The sequence below is a fragment of the Gossypium arboreum genome, chromosome 4 (genome assembly GCF_025698485.1).
Source record: "Gossypium arboreum isolate Shixiya-1 chromosome 4, ASM2569848v2, whole genome shotgun sequence".
NCBI lineage: Eukaryota > Viridiplantae > Streptophyta > Magnoliopsida > Malvales > Malvaceae > Gossypium > Gossypium arboreum.
Window position 1 is genome coordinate 101,944,408 of NC_069073.1, and position 23,219 is coordinate 101,967,626.

General features: G+C 32.7%; 5 protein-coding genes and 1 long non-coding RNA gene across 6 annotated transcripts; 2 read left to right on the forward strand and 4 right to left on the reverse strand.

Annotated features, from left to right (window-relative positions):
* The first annotated feature begins 802 nt into the window (after nucleotides 1–802).
* LOC108458878 (uncharacterized) lies at nucleotides 803–1,594 on the forward strand. Its single transcript, XM_017758275.1, has one exon. It carries the CDS (start codon nucleotides 803–805, stop codon nucleotides 1,592–1,594), a length of 792 nt encoding a protein of 263 aa, XP_017613764.1.
* A 1,137-nt stretch (nucleotides 1,595–2,731) lies between these two features.
* LOC108458879 (uncharacterized) lies at nucleotides 2,732–3,553 on the forward strand. The gene has a single exon (XM_017758276.1). The coding sequence runs from the start codon at nucleotides 2,732–2,734 to the stop codon at nucleotides 3,551–3,553; it is 822 nt and encodes a 273-aa protein (XP_017613765.1).
* Nucleotides 3,554–4,475: 922 nt separating this feature from the next.
* On the reverse strand, nucleotides 4,476–8,813 carry LOC108459393 (uncharacterized). The gene is made up of 5 exons (XM_017758757.2): nucleotides 8,478–8,813; nucleotides 8,061–8,134; nucleotides 6,048–7,979; nucleotides 5,311–5,491; nucleotides 4,476–5,190 (listed from the first exon to the last, which is right to left on the reverse strand). Exons 1-5 carry the CDS (start codon nucleotides 8,539–8,541, stop codon nucleotides 4,589–4,591), a joined length of 2,853 nt encoding a protein of 950 aa, XP_017614246.1. The 5' UTR covers nucleotides 8,542–8,813; the 3' UTR covers nucleotides 4,476–4,588.
* A 2,734-nt stretch (nucleotides 8,814–11,547) lies between these two features.
* LOC108457921 (protein SLOW GREEN 1, chloroplastic-like) lies at nucleotides 11,548–13,188 on the reverse strand. Its single transcript, XM_017757132.2, has one exon. It carries the CDS (start codon nucleotides 12,790–12,792, stop codon nucleotides 11,797–11,799), a length of 996 nt encoding a protein of 331 aa, XP_017612621.1. The 5' UTR covers nucleotides 12,793–13,188; the 3' UTR covers nucleotides 11,548–11,796.
* Nucleotides 13,189–17,976: 4,788 nt separating this feature from the next.
* On the reverse strand, nucleotides 17,977–18,814 carry LOC128291440 (uncharacterized). Its single transcript, XR_008281228.1, has 2 exons — nucleotides 18,674–18,814; nucleotides 17,977–18,307 (listed from the first exon to the last, which is right to left on the reverse strand). It is a non-coding gene; the product is annotated as an uncharacterized LOC128291440 (long non-coding RNA).
* Nucleotides 18,815–20,858: 2,044 nt separating this feature from the next.
* Nucleotides 20,859–21,757, reverse strand: LOC108459444 (uncharacterized). The gene is made up of 3 exons (XM_017758810.2): nucleotides 21,560–21,757; nucleotides 21,376–21,481; nucleotides 20,859–21,266 (listed from the first exon to the last, which is right to left on the reverse strand). Exons 1-3 carry the CDS (start codon nucleotides 21,596–21,598, stop codon nucleotides 21,121–21,123), a joined length of 291 nt encoding a protein of 96 aa, XP_017614299.1. The 5' UTR covers nucleotides 21,599–21,757; the 3' UTR covers nucleotides 20,859–21,120.
* Nucleotides 21,758–23,219: the final 1,462 nt, after the last annotated feature.

The following is a 23,219-nucleotide window of genomic DNA, read 5'->3' on the forward strand; positions in this document are numbered from 1 at the left end:
AATTTCTTCTTGTTTGGCCGAATGCTCCATTGTTGAAGGGGTAGAGCTTTGTTTTGAATTTCTTCTTGCATGTTATGGTTTTTATGCCCTATTTTTAATGATTTTTTATGTTTCTGAGATTGTTGCAATTAGGTCTAACTAGCCCGTACCTTTATTTTTGAAACTATTAAAAAAAATTTAGAAGTTTCCATTGATGAATCTTGAAGCTTTGATTGCGATATTTAGTTGTTTTATGAAGTAATTTTTGTTAGATTTTGATTTAAGTATTAAATTGTTTAAATGTCAAAATTTTCAGATTTAGTGGTGAAATTGTCGGGTTAGAAATTCGATACAATGAATTAATTTTCATACATTAATAAAGCTTTAATTTATAACGGGGGATTAAAATTTTCAGACGTGGTTAATTTTTTTGTTATTTTAATTCAATATCTCAAAAATATGTATTACTTTGCTAAATATGACTAAAATGATTTCCATATATGTTTGTGTTGAAGTTGGAGTGAAATTGCTTTATTAACATTCATCCAACTACATTCACCCTTAGCTTAATATCATCTATTTTTAAATTGGTGTTTAATTGAAACAGGTCAAGACAATCACAATTTCATTCTATTTCTTACTCCCAAGTTCTGATATTCAATTAATTACCAATATTAACATATAATTAAGATCGATGTCCAAAGTTTGAATATGAGATTAGACATTAATTCAACTAAATTTTTTGTCACTGTTGGACAACATATTATATATATTTGCTATTCAATTGAACCCTTCTCTCTCACTGTTTGTTTACATATTTCATATGGATCCAAAACACCTCCAACTTAACCTTTGGACGCCATCCATATCTTTTTCATCTTCCTCATTGGAACAAAACCCTTACTTTTCATATTGCCACTTACTTTCCATTGATCACAAACATCATCTACCTTCTTCTCCAAGCAACCTTAATGCTACTAAAGGACATCATCAAGAGTTTCTTCATCTCGACCTTACATTAGGGCCACCACCTGACCCTAGCTCTAACCCTAACCCTAACCCTAACCCTGCGGTGGCGGCACCGACCGGCCCCCGAGCTCGAGCAAACCCGTTTCAGAAACTTAAAGGAGGCAAAAGTGAAACCATAACAGCACCATATCCATGGGCCACAGCACGACGAGCCAGGGTTCATGACCTTAACTATCTCCAATCCAATAGCATTCGCACCATCAATGGGCAGGTTGAATGCAAAGTGTGCCAGACGGTTTACACCATTGAATATGACATAGAAGAAAAGTTGAAGGGGATCAAAGATTTTGTATTGGGAAACAGGTGGAGGATGAATGATCGAGCCCCCAAGTGTTGGATGTATCCCAGGCTTGATAATTGCAAGACCTGTGGGAGCAGTTTGAAACCAGTTATTAGGAAGAAAAGGGACATAAATTGGCTGTTTTTGGTGTTGGGACAAATGCTGGGATGTTGCAAACTATCAGACCTCAAATACTTCTGCAAGCATACAAAGAATCATAGGACGGGTGCCAAGAATCGACTTCTTTATATTGCTTACATTGAATTGTGCAAACAACTATATCCTCATGGACCTTTTCATCTTTGATTTCATGGTTTTGCTTTAGGGTTTAGATTATTATTATTATTATTATTATTTAGTTTCCAACCAATTTCTTTTCGTTTTTCATTACTTTGTTTTTCTTTTTAATATAAATGTCCCAATGTGATTTAATCATAGTTATATGTTTCGCCTTATTTTAAACGCATGAAAATTTTGGACTTATTTATTTAAAAATAGTTATTTTAAACTTTATTACCATTTTTTATTTTGTAAAATATTACCTAGTTACCTATGCTTATAATTTCATCTAAATATATTTAACATTAAGTTCAAATTAACATTAATATAATATTGATAAAGAAAATTAACAACACTTGCTAAATTGAATTTTACCTCCTACATGGCATTTTCTCCTTCTAATATTCTATAATGAAATATAACTATAAAAAAAATTATTCAGTCAAAATTGAGTAAATTAATCTCTCTCAACAAAAATAAAAGTAATTTAATCTCTGTCAATTTCAAAAGTGAGCAACTAATGATAACTTATCACGACGTTGATGTTTTCCATCAATTATATATTATTTTGATTGTTATAATAATAAATTTAGCCTTCAACATTTTGTCAATTTTGTCCTAATTTAACAAATTTATCTCGTAACATTTGTGTAAATGTTGAGACTGAATTTATTGAATTTTTAGATTTAAGACCAAAATGACAAAATATATAAACATTAAATACTAAATTTGTTATTATACCGATCAAAATTATATATAATTGATGGAAGAGATTAATATCGTAATTCACCTTAGTTGTTCACTTACGAGATTAATAGGACTAAATTACTTAATGAAATATTATTTATGACTGAAAATTAAATATTTTAAAACTATTTAATGAAAAACTAATATTAATAAATCAAATATTTTCCATTTTTAAAAAAAATTTAAAATAGAATGAATCACTCCTTAAAAATCTCTCTGGTCTAACTTATTTTGAAATTCAATTTAGAATCTCAATCTCATTAGAATTCAGAAAAAAAAAATTACATAAATCTGTTGAACCAATCCTTTCTGCTTCAGATCTCCACTTCTCAACCTAAAATCTCTCTTAATGTTCTCAAAGTGTTCTTTTCGTTTTTTGTTCTAATCTTTTCTTTTCTTTTTTATTTTATCTTTGACATGGATATTAACCCCCATCCTCTCCAAGCCTCTAATAACGAGGACGAAAATTTACTCACACTATCGTTATCAACACCATCACCATCAGCGCCGCCACCGTCATCTTCGTCTTCCTCACTTATGCCACCACCAACATCGTCACCTATGGGGCAACAACAAACCATTCAACTATGTATCCCAATCCCACAAGCGCCACCATTACCATATTACCCGAACCACCAAGTTCAAACCCCAACCGGCTTTAACGCTATTGATAGTAACACTGTTTCTGGAGAGATTGTGAACCATTCACGTCCTTCTCGTTCACGTAGGAACCCTTTTCAAGCACCAAGGCAAGGGCGATCCGAAACCATCCCACCACCGTTCCCTTGGGCCACTAACCGGCGTGCCACGGTTCACACCCTTGATTATCTTGTATCTCACAACTTGACCAGCATTGACGGTGATGTTCAATGCAAGAAGTGCGACAAGGTTTGCAAGGTGGAATACGATTTGCAAGAGAAGTTCAAAGAGATAGGGGATTTTATAAAAGAAAACAAGTTTGCGTTGCATGATCGAGCACCCTCTGAATGGACCGCACCCACATTGCCTAACTGTGAAACTTGTGGTAGTACCTTGAAGCCTGTTCTTAAGAAGAAAAGAGACATAAATTGGCTGTTTTTGCTGTTGGGGAAGATGCTGGGGTGTTGTAAATTATCGGAGTTGAAGTACTTTTGCAAGCATACCAAGAATCATAGGACGGGTGCTAAAGATCGGGTCCTTTATCTCACTTACATGGGTTTATGCAAGCAATTAGATCCCAATGGACCTTATGATGTTTGATCTCCCTTTTCATATTTATGCTTGTTTTTTTTTTTTTTTTTTTTTTAATTAAGTTCATGCTTCAAAGGAAAATAAATATTTTGGGAATGAAATCTTAGTCGAAGTTTGATTCTTAGATAATTTCAGCTTATATTAATGTTAGAGGTTGTACTTTCAAAGTTTAACATATTATGATGGTAAAGTTAGAGAAGAATGTGCTAAAGTTGGAGAATTCCTTACAAATATTTCAATTCAAAAGTTTGACGATTTTGGAAAAACATGTTTTAAAATTTAATATCATTCAGGTTTTTATATATATATATATATATATATATATATATATAATAGAAATTACCACTATTTTTACCTACCTTGTTAAATTAATAAACACATTGATTACCAAGTCAAATTTCATTTTCCTAACAAAACCAGATCCCTACTAATTTATATAAAATTATCCAATTTAATGCTAGCTTTAACCTTACCACCCTTTTATAGTTATATAAATTATCCAATTTAATGCTTAACCTTACCGCCCTCTTATAGTTAGGGTGGCATTTTATCAGTTTTTTTCCTTCAATTTTTCCAATTATTATTATAATTCTATTTGTTTCAATTCATTTTCGTTTTTATATAATTTTTTATTATGAATTTTAAACTTAATTTGATAAATAAATTTTTATTTTATGACTTCGGCAAAATTTCAATCTTTTATTCCTAAGTATTTGTAAAAATAATGATTTTTCAGCTTTTATATGATATTTTAAAAAAAATTATCTTTATATGAAACTTTTAAGTTATTTTCATTATATTAAAAAACATTATTTTTATATATAATAATTTAAATTTAATAAATTTATAATAAATATTTTGGACCACCACAAATTTTTATATTTTTAACTTACATTCTATTAAGATTTTTTTTTTTTTTGCACTGCAAAAATTATAATAAATAAAGCAATTTACATTTTAAAAACTTATGGATCTGAGACCGGCTCAAATTCCGATAGCAGCAATACATGCTTTGCTTTCTGATAATTCCCGAAAGTATCTTTACTACCCTGCCATTTTTACTACCTCAGCTACTAGTTCATCTACCAACCATCTCTCTATTTCCCTACCTATTACATCCATATCGTCGCTCGACTCCAGCCATTGACATTCTCCTGCTAGCACCGTCTCTCCGGCATCCACGTTTTGGCTCACTAGTGACTTGCGCACGCTATCTTCCACATTTCCAATGTTCCATTTCCGAACAGACTTCACACGTGGATGTAGGTGATGCTTCATGTATTGCTGATAGATCTCCCCTAGCTTTGAATTAATCCCATCAAACATCAATCGCCTTTCAGCCCTTAACCAACTATTTAGAATACCATATTTTTTCTCAAGTTCTTCGAATGTCAACGGATTCACAGGACATTCTGGAGAATGGCATCTCGCTAAGAATGTATCCAGGTCGGCGCCGTTAATTCCAGATTCAACCAAGACGTCATCTATGTACATGGATTCCCAATCTTCTTCGGCCTTCGCTATCCCTTTGTCCTCGGTGAACCCGATGGATACTTCATCACCCTCATCTTCACTCGAAAGAAGCATAATTCCTTCTTCATATGCCTCGGATTCTAGCTTTAATAGTTGAAGTTGCATCCGAAGGCCTAAAAGCATAAACAGAACTAAAAGTTAAAAACAGAATAGATAGAAACTCATGCAGTGAAAATGCAGAACAAAAGGTTTCATGCAGAATATGAATTGGATGAACTTATGGCTTTGATTACTCTGAAGATCAGCGCTAATACTCTCGAAGCATTCTGAACCAGATGAAAAATCCTCTGTGAAAGGAGTTTCTATAATTGAAACAGGACTAGGCTGATCAGCTTCCTTAGAGATCAATCGAGATTCTTGCTCTGATACAGGGCAATGCGATGCGGCTTGCTTGGAAGGTCCCTCTGATGGTTCCTGGAGATAAAATACAAGAGATGAGTAGAGGAAATTCTATGCAACAAAACATATGCTCTAAATATTAAATAAGATGTAGAGGTTAACTATTTCAGGCAAGTTTCAAATTACAACACAACTATTTGAAAGAGCAACTTAAGACTGCATCTATTATCCGCATAAGTTATACTTTAGGCCAAGAATGGCCAAGGTATTAGGTTTGTCAATATCGCTATATGCAACACAATGAGAGAGATTGAGCAATACATGTTAGAAAATATAGTAGAAAAGCAGAGCAATACATAATTGAATCTTATATAGGTAGTGAAAAGCTGCACATTAAAGTACATGTCCTCGGTACAAGATGTGCTTTTTCATAACATTTTATATAAGATTATGTCCCTACTTCAATGAACTTTTATAGAAAAGTTGAGCTATTTCAATATAATCATTGGATGCAACTTTTGGGAAAAAAATTAATTATTATAACTATTAAAAAAATTGTACCACCAAACTACTGACAATACATGCATAAGATTTACAAGCTAAAATACTATTGAAGAGTAAATATTAATACCTGGGAGTCCAGATTATCCAAGTCGCCAGTAGAAACAACAGCATTCGCTGAAGTAGAAGCTGACAAATCCTTATGAAAAGGTTCAGGAAGCACAACCTTATTCTGATTATTAGCATCCACTGCATTTTCAAGAACTGAAGTTGAATTCCTGGTAGTACAAGCAGATGCCCCTGAAACCATAAGGTTGTCTTCAGATTGATTATCACCGTCTGGATTTTGCAGTAATTGATATGGGGTGAAAATACTATCTAGTGAAGTATCCTTATTTTCCCTGTTATTACTGCAACTACTAATTGGACATCGAGATTTCTTAACACGGAAACTTTGATTGCTTGGCAATGAAGCTTCTCTCTTGGAACCATCTTTTCGATTCTCACGCCGGTCTATGCAACGAATTCCATGATTAGTGTTAATTCTAAGACTTCCAAAGTCGGTAGAACAAGTAGGAACCAACGGAGGTCTTGAAAGACTACCAAGACATCCGTCCTTCCAACAATCCCTACTGCTAATGCCTAAAGGTTCATTCCACACTGCTGACTTAACATGATTCCCAAACTCACTGCATCCTTCCTCACCGAAGCCACTACTAGAATTTGCAGGGCTCACTTCCTTATCTGAGATGGCAAGCATTTCACCGAGTGTGCTGCCCATACTAATCAAGTCTACCTCTTGAGGCCTATGTGTTTGTTTCCACCTCTCAGATAGTCTCTTCTTGGCCTCCCTACTAAGAGATGATTCACTAGAACCGGATGATGACCTCCTATGCTGCTTATTCCACCCAATGTTATCTGTGTAAGACACTGTTGTTACATCTGAATCATTTGCAGATTCAGATCCAGATACATCACAAGAATTTACATTCCCAGCATATCCTCTAAAACTGGAGGTTGAGATTTTTATTGAGCCATTGCTAAAGCAATTTTTCATTTGTCTAGTAATCTCCCTGGCAATTTTCCTGGACTCTTTAGAATTATGCATTGAAAACTCAATATCTTGGTGAACATTTTTCTCCCCCAATAGTTCTGCCTCCCTATTTAGGATACCCGAGTTTCCAGCACTACCAGATGGAGGATGATGAGAAGAACAAGGTGATGAAGTAGTTAGGGCAGAGTTTTGTGACTTCCCTAGACTTGGTTTCAAGACAACAATTGTTGTGGGTAAAATAGGTGGTCCATTTTTCTCTTCTAATTGAACCTTAGGTGCCTTGAGGCGATTGTGAGCAGCGTATCTCCCATAAGATTGATTCAGAATATCTTCTTGATGCTGCTGAGGGCACTTCAATTGAGTTTCTCTCCCTGCCTTTTGGCCTAAGCAAACATTTTGGTTTTTAAGAGTGTGTGATGACTTCATAGTCGAAAATCGACTACAGCGAGACTGAGGAAGCGCAACTTGCAGATCATCCAAATGCTTTGTGAATAATGAATCTGGTTGATGAAGGAATTTCACCAGAATATCCGCGTTTGAGTCTACCACCTCAAGGGTATCACTGAATTCCCCAGAATCTAGAAGGTTTTCATCTGGTGAAAGACCCTTACCCTCCATAAATTTCTTCTGAATAAAGGCCAGTTGGACATCAGAAACCTTTGAATTTGCAGCCCCCTGCGACGAGTAACCACCAGTCTGCACTTTTGTTGCATCTAATACTTCAAAAACATCTTTAAATTCCTGCTCCTCCTTTGAGCATTTCCTAGAAGACTGCCGGCTTCTGAATGTACCTCCGTTTTGAACTTTGGCTTGACAAATCTGGGTTCTTTTCCTTTGTTTGTGGTTAGGCTGCAGAGGTGGTAGTCCATCAAGGCCCATTAATCTTGCTATAACACTCAGTGGTCGTCTTCTCGATTCATTCTCTTTCGACATCTCTTGTGCTAGCAGCTTCTTCATTGGAGTCCCCGTTGATTGTTTTGATGATCTCCAACCCAGCTCAAACATTAACTGCAACAATAAAGAAATACTGCTTGGTTATAAATGTTAACTCATTAAATATTTGGTTATAACTGCAACAAAACAGCGCACCTTATCACCCTCTGAAGTATCACTACTGCAAGAACCGGAATCAGACGCCGAGTTTGGAAATTTTCTCTGTTTTCCTGGAAAAGAGAGGGGGAGACAGTTTTAGAAGCTACGTATAAAAACATGAGAATTAGCAACCCGGCATCTAAGCTAAGCATTCGTAGCTCGTCATATCCTTAGAAAAGCAAGCAAAATCATGTTGATTGCATCATAGAAAAGTCAAAAAACAAGCAAATTTACCGAAAGCATAAGCAAAGGATAGAAGGAGATAACCAAAAAAGTAAAAAACAATAATGCGTTTGGTGGTAACAGTCTGAAATGTACCAATTTCATGAGCCAAAAATGGAATCTAAAGGATTTTCCTTTTGCCTAGGATTAACTTAGCAACGAAACCAAGTGAAAATGAAACGAAAAGCAGACCTGTAAAAGAAGGAGAAGCAGTTGAAGCAGTGAAATCAAGGCTCCGTTGCCAAAACATCTCCATTTTTCAGTGGCTTTAAAGAAAGGAAAAGAAAAAAAGAAAATGTTAGCTGGGGATAGTTATAAGGGAGAGCGTGACAGGGGCGAGGAGCAATAAAAGAGGTCCGTTAGAGGCGTGGAAAACAGGGAAGAGTGGTGTTGTTAAACATTCAAATGGTGTGAGAGTGACTGTTGATTGTAGATATAAGAGCTAGCTCAGTCTGCTCTGCGCGGGCAACTGCTCACTTCCCCCCAAACTTGCCTTTTCCATTTTTCTAATATTTCTATTTCCATTACCACTTTTATAGATATATATATATATATATAAATATATTTTTACCACAACAAATTACGCTCTGAATTTAGTGGGGCGATGTTTGTGCCACATTAAATCATACAACTAACTTGTTGCATATATATTTTTGTATCTTGGTATATAATGTTGTAGTTATTTTTATATGAAATTCCCTTCGGTAGGTCCTAAATTTCATTTTTTTTCTCTATGAACGTCGAAAACTAACTATAACACACATACCATGTCATTTGACCCTAAATAATGCATTCCCCATCCACCTTTTAGCTGCTTCATTGCACCCAACTTTTTAAGGGGTTAAATTGCATCACACTCCCAAACTATTGCTCAAATTTCAAATTGACCCCATGACTTTCAAAACATTTTAATCAATCAATTCCTTTTAATCTAGCTCTAACCTCAGAAGTTGAAAGCATATTCAAAACACATTAATTAAATATTCCGGTTAAAAAAGTAAATAATGTCATTAAAATTTAAAAACACATACACTTGTTTAAAATTTAATTCATGTATTTAAATTGACTATTAACACATAATAAAATGACATAATTTCTAATACTTTTAAAACTAAATAATTTAATATTTATATTCAGAGCATAAACATAATAAAAATAAAAATAAAAATATGAATTATCACCGGGAAAAAGAAAAAAGTAAGGCGTCAAATCAAATATGTTTCACTTTCACCAACCATCCATGTATATTTTTCATCAAGGCATGATTGTCTCGGAATGCCTTTATTTCAGTGTTAAAAAGGCCGATGCAAAAGAGCACCATAATTAGAAATAAAAATATTTTGATAGTTGTCTCCATCATAAAGAAAAAGTATAAAAGAGCTCACAGCAACAAATTAATGAAAAGCGGTGTCTGATTACCCTTTTCTAACACTGTTTCTTGCCTGATTTCTTTTGCTACTTTACTGTCTCATGTACCATTCCCAACCATGACGCTTTACTCATCCAAGGAAATGCAATATAAAACTAAGATGGCAACACTTGATCTGATAAAGCTTGTAAATGGTTCAAAACCCAATTATTTAAGCATCAAACCGAGCCCTAAACTTTGGTGCTCTCTGATATTCTCCTGTTTTTTCTGCCTCCGAAGCCATCGCCCGTCACCTACAACTGCCTAACCAGCTCACCCGTTCAAAGACAAACAATTTATACTTAAATGCAATTGACCCTCTACGGTGTAATCCAAACGGTTTAAGTCCGAACTGAAGATGGGGTTTAGGGTAAAAATAACAGTACAAAATGTTCATGCAAAGAAGGGAATATTTGTACCTCTAACAGTCAGTATCAGACATTTATTGTGTGATTCAGACAAGACTGCCATGTCACAGACCTTTGTCTGAAAATCAAAAGAACAACTACAAGTAAAGGGTAATGCAGAAGCTGCAGAATTTTAACTACACAGGGAGTAAATAATAGTACCATATTCAACATTTCAACTCCGCACACTCACACTGCTCATACTTCACATGTCTCGCCAAACAATCAAAGTATGAGTGCTGTGTCCATTAACATGCACAGCATTGAAATACCAGAAACATTGACATCTACGGAGTTGTCTAATGGCTGATCTTACAAAGGCTCAACGGGAATATAGTGACAGCTAAGCTGAACTGAAACTAGTGGCATCCCAAACATGTCCCAGGAACAACCAACAAACTAGTACAGAAATAAAGTCTAAACAGATAATGAACAAAAATCAAGCAAACCTGTGAACATACAAGTAAGGTCAACCACATTACAACAATTTCTAGATGGAAATGGCCCCTTTAATCTATAGACTAGTAAGATAGTTGGCAACTAGCTGGCCCACGGTGCAAAAGGAAGAGGATATCAAAGTAAGGGAGGAAAAAAAATCTAAATATCATGGCAAGTGATTCCTGTTACAAATTACGAACTGCAATAAAACAAATATTAATATACATATGTTGTGATCCGACAGCCATGAGCTCAACTCAAATTATGATTTACATGCACTTGCCAAACATTGAACATTAATTCCTACCCTCTGCTTTTCTTCTTCTTAAGGAAGAAGTCCAAGATTTGGGTATTCAAAGCCTTGTTATCTAAACAAAATCATTCTAGCAAATTTTCACTAATCAAAGAAGCCTCAGGATGAAGCAACTATAGTATAACATCAGTAAAAGTAGCTATTGTACAGCAATCTCTACCATGGTAATCATTCTTATCTTACTTAGCAAAATATTGACTCCCAATACACAAGCACAGGTTAAACTGCCAGCCTCTCATTAAGAACTCCATTCAAAGATATCAGCATGCATCTTATATCCTTCATTAGCCACTGCAAGTTTTACAAATTACTCTTATATAAGAAACGTCACATAGCATTTCCTAGGTTAGGAATAGGATATATTGGTAGGATTGTTCATGAACCACGGCTTCATCACTTCATTTACAACCATAAGTACCACAATGACTAATCAACCATTGTATTATGGCTATGTAACACAATGCATTGGTATCACTATTTCACCACAATTAATCTAAAAGGTAACAGCAATGTAATTTTCACAATCAGGGTAAGCTGCCAACAAATTCAGAGGTACTTCAAAGTCATCACTTTAACAACGCCAGAAATTCAAGGATCGATAGCAATAGCAAGTTTTCCCATTTTTAATTATTATTCAAGATTATACTGTTGTTTTTAATGGTAATCACCGGTGACGAAGAAACATTTATATACATGTTTGTATAACAAATAGATAGGATAACAGGAGCTTGAAGTTAACTTCCATAATAGATAAGCTTAGCTCAACTAAGCAATGTTTAACTTTATACTAAACCCAAAAAAACTTATGTAATGCAACATTGAATAAAACGGTAGGAAAAATAAGAGAAATAAAAGGAAATTAAAAGGAAAAAAAAAAAAACAAAAAGGGACCTCTTTGTAAGAACATGAATCTTCATCTCCGAAAATGAATAAACCCCTAGACACTCAACGCTTCACTGCACCTTCCCTTTCGGCTTTTTCGGCGAAAAGCCTAGTGGCGATCATGTTATCAACAAAGTACTCCCTGTAAGGGTGATTCTTAGGAACAAGTTTCCTGAACTTTTCAAACTGTTTCTCAGCTTCAGCTTTCTTCTTCAGTAACGTGTAGATAATCCCCATACACAAATATGGCCTAAAATCCTTTGGTTCCTCCTTAACCAAACCTTCATAAACCTTCAAAGCTTCTGAATGTCTCCCTTCAATGACCCGAATTTGAGCGATTAATAGCTTGAAATCCCTGAAATCTTTATTCTTCTTCTCTTTCTTGCACTTCTCCATTGCCCCTTCAATTCGTTTTTCCAGTTCTTTCAATTTCTGACCCGAATCCGAATAAGCCATTACAAGGCCGTGAAAAGCTTCCACCCGATCTGGGTCTTTAGCCAATATTTCTTCGAACTCCTTCTTGGCTAGCTCGAAATTGCCAGCGTAGCTATGAATTTGGGCTCTTAACATGGGCCATTCCGGGTCTTGGGGTTCGAGACGAATCAAACGCTCGATAACATCGATAGCTTGCTGCAGTTTCTTTAATTTGATCCGGACCTCCATCAGAGACCGCAGCGTTTCAACGTCATTCGGAGTCTTCCCTAATTTTTGTACCAGGGTTTTCTCTTGCTCTTCTAAGGAGACCATCGATTCCCTCGTGGCGGTCTCCACGATGGGTGTCGTCACGGCGGCGAGAGCGGGTTTCTGGTAGAAGCGGGCGAAGAAAAGCGCGGCAGCAGCGGTGACGGTAATGCAGGTGGTTTTAAGGAGCGAAGGCGAAGGCTTTGGGGGTTCAAAGAAGGGAGTGGAGGAAGAGGAAGCCCTGATGGAGGATAATTTGAACGAAGACGAAGCCCTGAATGAAAGAGAGAAGATGGGTTTATGGAAATAGGGACGGTGGTGAATGAAAGAGAGGTGGAGAGGTTGGTGACGGCAGTGTAACGTAGCAAAAGACTCCATGACTACAGAGAGAGAAAAAAGAGAGGTTTTCTTTGGTATATTGGTCCCTAAAACCCAGGCAGAAGATGATAACGAAATGGAAAGAGGGAGAACGCGAAAAGTTCAAAATCAAAACCCCTTCGAGCAACGAAGAAAGAGGATCCCAAAATGTGCGGTCTTTGAAACCCAAATTTGATGCTTTGTCAAACTTAGCTAATTTGAAGCCCCTCACCCAAAGAGCCCAATCCACCAAATGCCATCGCCTCTTTTATCCGAATCACCTTTCTCGTCCGTCCTCTCTCATCTCAATCAAATCCCTTTTAATATTTATGAAACTACTTACTTCCATCTCAAACCTACTTACTTCCATCTCAAAAAAGTAACTACTGCTGTCGCTCATCCTTCTTATTGTAAGCCAAACCCAAGAGAAGAATTTTTTATTTACTCAAAGCAAAGCATCTTTCTGACTTTCACCTCTGCATGGCCGGGCCGGACCAGATTCGGGCTGGGCCCAACTAAAAATTTAGGCCCTTTTGTTAGCTCCAAGTTTGGCCCAAAAAATAAGCCTAAAATTTTGTCTAAGCCCCGCCCGAATAAAAATATTAAAACCCGAACCCGACTCGACCCGTCCATATTAATTTTTATATTATTTTTATATAATTTTAATATATATATAAACCATCAAAAATACTAAAAAAATCAAAATAAATATTTCTCAACAAATTGAAAATAAATTTTAAAAAATATGTATACTTAAGTAACACTAAAATAGATGCAATTTAACAAGCAAATGCCTCTAAAATAATAACAAAATTAGCAAATGTCGTTAAAATAATAATAAAAATTAATAATATAAATAAGTTTTATATAATAATCAAACAATAACAACAAAATAGTAGCAACATAATAGTAAAATAGTAACAAAATAGGGAGAAAATAATAAGAAAATAATATTAAAAAATTAAATTTTTTTTTAGTGAATTCGGGCAGGGCCGGGCCAGGCTCCGGCCAAAAATGTCTTACCCGAGGCCTGGCTCGTTTTTTAAACGGGCCTTATTTTTTTGCCCAAGCCCATTTTTCGTGCCTATATTTTTTCCCAAACCCTCCCACATTTCGAGCGGGCCTTCAGGCCTGGCTTGGTAGCCCGGCCCATGCACACTTCACCCATTTGTTCTTATTATATTATAAAGCATATTCTTTTATGGTTACTTCACCTTTTAAATTTTAATCACTTTACTTTTAATTCCAATAATTTACTCTTTCTGAAATTAAGTCTACTCTATAATATTATTAATTACCTTTTGTTATATTTGAATATGTGCTATCGATTGAATTGAACTTTAATTTTAATCAAACAAGCAAAATGTACTGAGGGCTAATATATCATTAAAGTTGAAAAGTACTTTTGAAAAGTTTGACCGTATTTATCATTGTTGTCAAAAAGTGCTTTTGAAAATATAAAATGTCTATGTTAGAGATTATGTTGTAAAATAGAAGATTTAACAAAGAAGAGTAAAGGACGTAGTTGGTCACCCATCTTTCAGGACGTTTTTATTTTAATCACCCAATGTAACACCTGATTCGATTGTCGAGTCCGAATGTGAGACGCCACATTCATTGTCGAAGCAACTTAGACTAATTTTGTAAAGACCTAATTTCTAATGGTGCCAAAAATTACAGGCTTGAGACCCTATTTTCGTAAACCAAGGCCGTAAATATTAAATAAAAGTAATTACAAACTTATTATATAAGTGAATTGAATTTTGGATACATAATTTAGCTGAATTAGTGATCAATTAAGGTTTAAAGACTAAATTGTAAAGTCTAATCGTTATAGATTTTTAATTAGAAAATGGCTTAAGGTCTAAATAGCAATTAAATCATCTTCTTTTCAATGCTTCTAAATGACTGGTTCCTATGGAATATGTAGAATATAGGGAACTGTGGTAGCGAGGATATTGAATGGTAGACGCTCTTCTCCACTTTAGGCTAGTTGCTATGGAAAAATTAGAATTATTTTGTTTTTTTTTTCTAATAGCCATTATTGTGTACAAGATCTTCAGGATAGAGGTTTTAATTGGGCGAGGAGTTATGCAATGTTGATTTCTAATTTACTTTAACCTAATCCTATGGCCAGTATTATGCATTGGTTGCCATTAGAGAAAGGATGGATTAACCTCAACATTGATGGGGTGACATCATCAAATAGTTCCAACGTCTCTATTAGAGTAATGTTTAAAGATTTAGATGGAAATTGTTTGTGTGGTTACTCAATGATTATTGGTAAGAACATAATATTTAGGATTTAAGCAAGATTTATTTTAGAAGGACTAAGCATAGCACCGGAAAAAGGATTTAGACGGTTAGATCTAGAGTGTGATAATGCACTTATAGTAGAATCCCTCTTAGTTGGTGGCTTTGCCAATAGTAAGACGGTGGAGTTACACTTAATCCATCAACTTATATGTCATAACTGGAAAGTACAAATCCACCATATTCCGAGATCACAAAATAAAGTTATTGATTGCATGGCCAAAACTACTACTATTGTTTGAAGAACCTTTAATATCAATACAGAATTTATTGCTGGTTGATCACAATCATACTTTTACGCTGCTTTAGTTTTATGTTTAATATTGTAATCTTTTTTACCAAAAAAAGGTTTTGAACCAACGGGTTGAAACATTATCAAAGCATAATATTTCATAATTTTCAACATGGTGTATACCTAATAACCTACCATTTCCCTTAAAATAAGTGAATGAACATATTATTTTAATAAAAAAGTTTCCTACATTAATTATTTATACGAAATTTCATAAGTATCATCATTCCCATATTAATATAAATAATCATATCAAGGTAAATAAAATTCGAAAAAAACACTTAACAGTTATTATACCAACCAAAACCAACAAAAACTATTTAATAGACTTAAGTAAAGGAAATAAATATGAATCGCACAAACCAATTTCGTTTATTTACATCTTTGAACCTCCACAATTCGATCTCTTTATTTACATACACCGTAACCAAAATCAAGTATAATTGCAAACTTTTATAAACAATTTTTTTTTTTAAAATGCTTGTATCACATTATTTACTCGATCCAATCAAAATTCAACTTCATATTTATTCTCTAGGAACTTCAAACTATCAATCCATAACATCTTTTTTTAGCAAATTTCATTCTTTACAATATAATCCCTAATGCTCAACAATAGTTTTCTCAACAAACATCATTTAAGGTTGTGTTTAGTAGTACTTTTGATATAGAAAAACACTTTTGAAGCAAAAGAAATGTTAAACAAGCAACTTTTGAAAGAATTTTTTGGGTTTTGAAAAGCATTTTTCCCTGTATGAAGAAGTTAAAATTTTCAACTTTTCTATCCTAAAAGCACTTTTGACAATTTAATTACATTTTTACCCCTCTAACATATGGTACTTTCCTTTCTCTGGTTTAATTGCTTAAAAAATATTTAAAATTTATTTTTCATATATTAAAATATTAACAAAAATTATAATAAATTATTTTCTATATTCTTATTAAAATATCATAATATTAATTAAATTAAACATTATTTAAATGTTTATTTGTTATTTTATAACACCATGTTTAAAATAAACATTTTATTTATCAAAAGTACTTTTGAGAGTAATACTAAATACTCAAATCTTAAACTAAACTTTTCAAAACTACTCCTCAAAATCACTTTTCTAAAATACTTTTTAAAATGGACATTTTATTTGTTAAAATAAGCTTTTTATTTCTCAAAAATACTTTTTGATACTAATAAACACGAATTCTTAAACCTTATCCCAACATTTTCTACTTTATTTCTAGCATGCATATCATTTAAACTGACATTAACAACTTACAAATTCTCCATTTTCACGCTTTAATTTCGCTAAAAAACTCAACTATTACAATTTGAATGTAGCTTAACAATTGAGAAATCTAATATGTTCATAAACTAATTTTAACTAAAAATCAAACCAAAATTTTAAAGAGAATGGCTTGCTAACCTTGTTCATCAATGGCCGATTATGGGGAAGGAGACCTTTCTTCTTCCTTTCTCTTATACGGTTATGGGAGAATAAAATGAAAGTAAAATGTAAACTTCTCTCTCCCACTTACTTCACACACACACACACATATACTTAAATAAATTAGTAATCCATAATTAAAACAAAAATCAAGGGTCATGATCTTACCTTTTATAACTTAGTGGAAATCAATGGACTAAGCCATGCTAATCCACTAATCACATCATAATAATGGTCATCTTGCTATTAAGTCCTCACTTCAGTTCAATTGGCACTTAAGGCCTTACAAAAATTCAACATCATTTTACACTTGTTTGGTTCACTAAATAGTTTAGTGCTGTATTATTTTTAATATTCTATTTAATTAATTAGTAAATAATTTTATTTCTCATTTAATTTAATAATATTTCTATTCACTAATTTCATAATCATTTTGTAATTGTTTGATTAAATTTTTGAATAGCTCAGTTTAATAAATTTGATCTCAACACTAACTTTTCTTACATCAACGAAAATCGGGTCATTACACTCAAAATGAAATTCTTGCAATTTCGTCACTCAACTTTTAGAATGTTTTCATTTTAGTCATCCAACCGTTAAATCTCTAACAGCGATTACTTATACACGTCACATTATGTTTACACTTTCATTTTGGTCACTCAAAAAAAAATCCTTTTTTCATTGCTCAGGATAAAAAAAAATTAAGGATTAAAGTGAAAAAGTGGTAGAAACTAAAATAATATTTTAAAAATTGTGAAATTCTACTTGTCTACCCTTTCCCAAAAGTTCTAATTTTTTTCAATATTAAAATTTTAAATTTCAAAACATAAAAATCAATTAAATAAATTATTGAAAAAATTTATCCATTGTCAATGTCACCCGATTTGTTAATATAATATTAAAATTAATTAATTTAGTATCCGTCTAATTTTGAAAATTTATTTTATGTTTTCAAACTAAAATCAACTCAAATAAGTTATGTTGAATAATTGTATATGAAACTCAAATTTCTTTTGATTATATGATTCTGAATCTTTCATATTAAGCTAAAAGTAAGAAAAATATCTATAATTATAATTTGATTAATTAATTTTATCTTCCATGCCAAACAAAATTAATAATTTTTTCCTCACTTCTTTATAAAAGGAAGAATAATCATTTAATTTAAGGATAAACTGCATAGATAGTCACTCAATTATCAAACATTTTCATTTTAAACACCCAAAATAAAAAAAAAAAGTTTATAATTTAGATACTCAGGTAAGATAGTTCAATTATTTTGATTACTCTTGTTAAAATGATAAATGAAACCTCTCCCCTTGACCTGCCTGCTCGGTGCTTCCATTGCCATCCCTCCATCTTTCCCCGCACACGACCTTGTCTGGTTCATCATTCGCCGTTTCGACAAACCCCACACTTAGAAACATTTGAACAAGTTTGCAAAAAGCGAACCTCAGCTCGGGGAAGACCCACTGGAAACCCTATGTTTCTAAGAATAAGCATAAGAATCAAGTGAATTACAATATGTAGGGATGAGTCTCAAAGGAAATCTGTCACTTAAGACTAGGGGTTTTTGAGTTTGGCATTTATAAAAACAATAAATAGGTAAGGAAATGGAAAACAAGAGAAGAGAGCATGTAAGAATGTTAATCCAGTGTTTTACTCTATTATCAAAAACTCCTTAAAGGAGTATCTATATTATCTATGCTTGTTATTGATTACCAATGAAAGATATGCTTTCTTTTTCATTATCCAATCAAATTAAAGCACAAAACTGCAATCAATAAATCCATGGAAATAATATTCACCTTAAAGAATACAGAAAATAAAACAAGAGAAGAACGCAGAGCCGAACCTTCTTGGATTTCTTCGTCAGCTTCATCTCCACCCAAAGGGAGGCAATGGAAGCACCAAGTAGGCAGGTGAAAGGGAGAGGTGGGTTTCAGATTTCCGTTTACCACGTAAGATTTTTGTTTATCATTTTAACGGGTAATCAAAATGATAGTACTATATAACATAGATGTTTAAATTGTAAATTTCTTTTTTGGATGTCTAAAATAAAAATATTTGATAGTTGAGTGATTATCTGTGTATTTACCCTTAATTTAATTAATTGCAATGATTTTTTTTCTTTTAGTCTAGTATGAAATATTTAAGATTATATAATCAAAAGAAATTTAAATTTCTTAGAAAATTATTAAATCCCAGATATTTCAGTTGATTTCATTAAGAATAATTTAAAACATAACATAAAATTTAAAAATTTAGAAGGAGATTAAATTAGTTAATTTAATTAATTTTAATATTACAATAACAATTTAACAATTTATTTAATTTATTTTGATGTTTTAAATTTAAAATATCAATACTAAAATAAAATTTAGACTTTTAACAATGCAATAAACAAGTACAATTTGACAATTTTAATGTATTATTTTTATTTCTACAATCTTTTCACTTTAATCTTCTTCTTTTTACCTCAATCAATACTTAGAAAAAGGATTTTTTTTTGGCCAAAATAAAAGTGTAATTATGATGTGGTGTGTATGATTAACCATTATTAGAGATTTAATGGTTGAATGATTAAAATGAAAATGCCATAAAAGTTGGATGACGAGATTGCAAGGATTTCATTTTGGTCCCAAAATAAAAACGCCCTAAAAGTTAGTGACAAACTGAGTAGTTTACCCATACAAAAGTAATTTAACTAAAAATCACTTTTTTCAGAAGTGAAAAATTTAAACATTTTTAACTTTGGGTTAAAATCTCAAATTAAAATATTTGAAAAGATCTTTATCAATTTTATTGTGTTTGAAATTATAATTTAGATTAAAATCAAAACATCTTAAATTCAAAAAAAAGAAAAAAAAAGAAAAGAATAGTATAAGGATTAAGGTAGTCTCTACTGTAGTGATGGGCGTACTATTTTTGTTTTGGTATTAATATGTATCAATAATGATATATTTTAACATATCATTTTAAGTTTATTAATGTTTTATATATTTTTCACACGCATATATAATGTTTAATATTTATTTTCTTGATAAATCATAAAAATATTTAAATATTTTTCACATATGAATTTACAGTTCAATTTTTGTTTTTAACAAATTATAGATTATTTTAGTAAAAAATATATTGTATATTATATATGCATGCAAATATATTTCAATTACACCAAGATAAATATATTTATATCTAAATATAAGTTTTAAAATTATTAATTTAATTCTATAATTTAATTTAATAACTATTAATTTTAAATGTAATTATAAAAATATTAAAATGATTAAAATAAAAATAAAAATTAATTTGAAAAATATTAAAATTTGCATCAATTAGAATAAATCATTATACATTCGTCTGACCGAAACAAATTGAAACATATCAAAATAATCGAAAAATATTAAAATTTTAATCGAAACCGAATATATCGGTTTAAAACCAATATTAGGTAGAAACCTATACAATCAGTGCCCGTAGAATGCAGATTACCATGAGAAGGATTAAAGACTTGGTATGGCAAAAGTGGCCAAATAACAATCTTCGAACCATAGCTTTCATACTGATGCACCGCAAAAGCTGGTGGCTAAGGACAAAAGAATTAACCCTTTGTTTCTCCAATGAGCCCCCAAAAGCAAGTATAATTCTAGATATTTTCCCTATTCTCATTTAGCTAGTATTTTTCTCTATTCCCTTTAAATTTCCTTCGTTTTCAGAAAGTCAAACTTTGGACGCACCATAGGTCACTTTCCTCGCATTCAAACAGTAATCTTGCTATTATTACTCAACCCAAGAAGAGATGTATTTTACCATCTTTGACCCATGGTGGATGACTTCTTCAACTTGGCTTTCTTTTTCTTTTTTGTTCCACAGCTTGGCTTTCTCAACCGCATACTTCGCATCATTTACATCCGAATCACAGCAAATTAAAAAAAAAAAGACAATAAATTGAGCCCTCCTTTCAGAAAAAGCTTCAGACTGTGACAATTGAAAATGGTCCCAAAACAGAACCCCCAAAAAGAAAAAGTTAAATCGCCTTTGCAAATGTAATGAATTTTATTACAATATATACACTTTGTTCTTTTTTTTTTACTAAAGGCAAGTTCTAACAAAGCTGACCTGACAGCGAGCGGTGAGGGTTTTACCTTAGATTCCGTTGGCTCAACACCAGGTAGGAACTAAAATTTTGGACCACCTCTGCTATGGAGGCTATTGCTTATACAAACTCTACAACTATGGATCAAGAACTACTTAAACAAGTCTAAATCTTGATTTTGAGCTAATAGATCATGCATTAAATTAGTCCTTATTTCCTTTCTCCCTCATGTATGCATTAACCCTGAACTGGATCCTTCCCCTTTTCTCCATGTCTGTAGCTCTTTGGTCTCTGTTTCTTGTGTAAGCCTCAAAGAACTCCTTATTCTCTTTTTCCAACTCATTCCAAACTGTTCATCAAAAACCATACATACTCAGAATCATATTATAATTTCTAGTCTTTTTTAAGAGTTCAAATCTACCATCTCTGTTCAAATTTATATATATATATGACCGAACCTGTTGAAGTAATGACTGGTTTAACACTTGCATGCTTAGACAAAGCTTCCATGCACTCTTCTTTGCTCATGTTGAATATCAAACACTCTTCTATCAGATGATGCACCTGCATAAATGCATACATACATACATGATAATCTTGGAAACAACTATAACTTTATGGAAATTGCTATGTAATACTTACCATATGGATGTATGAAGCAGAAGAGTCATCCATGTTCATGAAATGAAACAAATATTGGTACTGAGTTTAGACTTTTTCCACCAAGAACTAGCAGAGTGGAAATTATATAATAGAGGGAACAGGGGGATGAAGAAGAAACAAGACATGATGTCATAGGTTGTTGGTTGGGTCCGATGTCCCACGTGGGACGATGTCTACGATTGGTGGAGATGAGATTTTATTACCAAGCACCACTCTTTTGTCCGAAGCTCGATTGTGCTAGTATAGAGAGAATTTTTGTCGACTATTGTAAGCTTAATTGGTAAAAGCCATGATTTAGTTGATGTAGAATTTGAAGTCTCCAAGTTGGTGACGCCTGTTATAGGTAGAGTGAAAAAGATTCTATGAATGCAAACAAACAATAACTTGTCCTGACTCGACACAACTTCAAATTTAGTGTAAGTATTGAAAATAATTTCATATAAATAAATGCGTTAAATTTGCAGGAACATGCATGCATCCATCCATTCCTTTCCAATCAAAATACAGAAGATGTAGCTTCAAGTCCTGGCTAAACATCCATCAGTATGAGTAAATGGGCATATTGCTTTAACCGTAGTGATCTTTTTCATCATCTTCTACTTCAATCACATGATGGAAGATGCAACTTTCAACATCTATTGGACCATATATGTTTGTTTATATTAGAATTTAAAGGGTTAAGATTCAGTTTTTACGTTTCTCAATTTCATCTTTGATGATTTTTATGCCAATCTGTAAAACAGTTTAAAAAGTGAGATCAATTTCAATTTGACTTCTCTTGGGGTAAAACAAGTAACCCAACTCATCAAAAGTGTGTAAAAGGGTTTTTTGCTTTAATTTAGAAGGAAATAAAGTAAAAAAAAAATGAAAATTAATAAAACAAAGGGAAAATGAAGGGAAGATTAAATAAGGAGCTATTTTGTGTGATTGTGTTTTTGTAAAGTGTTATATATATAACTTTATATTTTTAATAATTTAGGTTAGAAATATTTTATGTTTTTTTTAATAATTTGACTTAGGATTTAGGTTCTCTTAAATTTTATTAATAGACCTCAAGGAATATATAATAGTAGTTACATAGGAATTAAATTGCTAAAATATAATATCCTATAATAATATCCTAATACCCCCTCAAGTTAGAGCATACAGATCATAAATTCCCAACTTGCTGAGAAAATATTCAAATGGCAGTTTACCAAGCACCTTTGTAAAAATGTCAATCAATTGAATGGAGGTCGGAATATAAGATGGTGCAATCAACCCATCCTGGATTGCATCCTTAACAAAATGACAATCCACTTCAATAAATTTAGTACGCTTGTGAAATATGAGATTCTGTGCAATATGCAGTATAGATTGACTATCACAAAATAAAGTAATTGCTTTAGGATGATGAATACCTAAGCTCAATAGCAAGGCCTTTAGCCACTTGAACTCACAAGTAACGAAAGCCATAGACCTATACTCAGCCTCAGAAGAATAACAGGAAACAGTATGATGTTTATTAGTTTTCCAAGAAATAGGAGATTGTCCCAAAAAGACAAGCCAACTAGTAAGCGAATGTTGAGTTAACGAACAAGCAGCCCAATCTAAATCACACCACCCTTTCAAGGACAAATCACATTTGGTGCGTCATGCC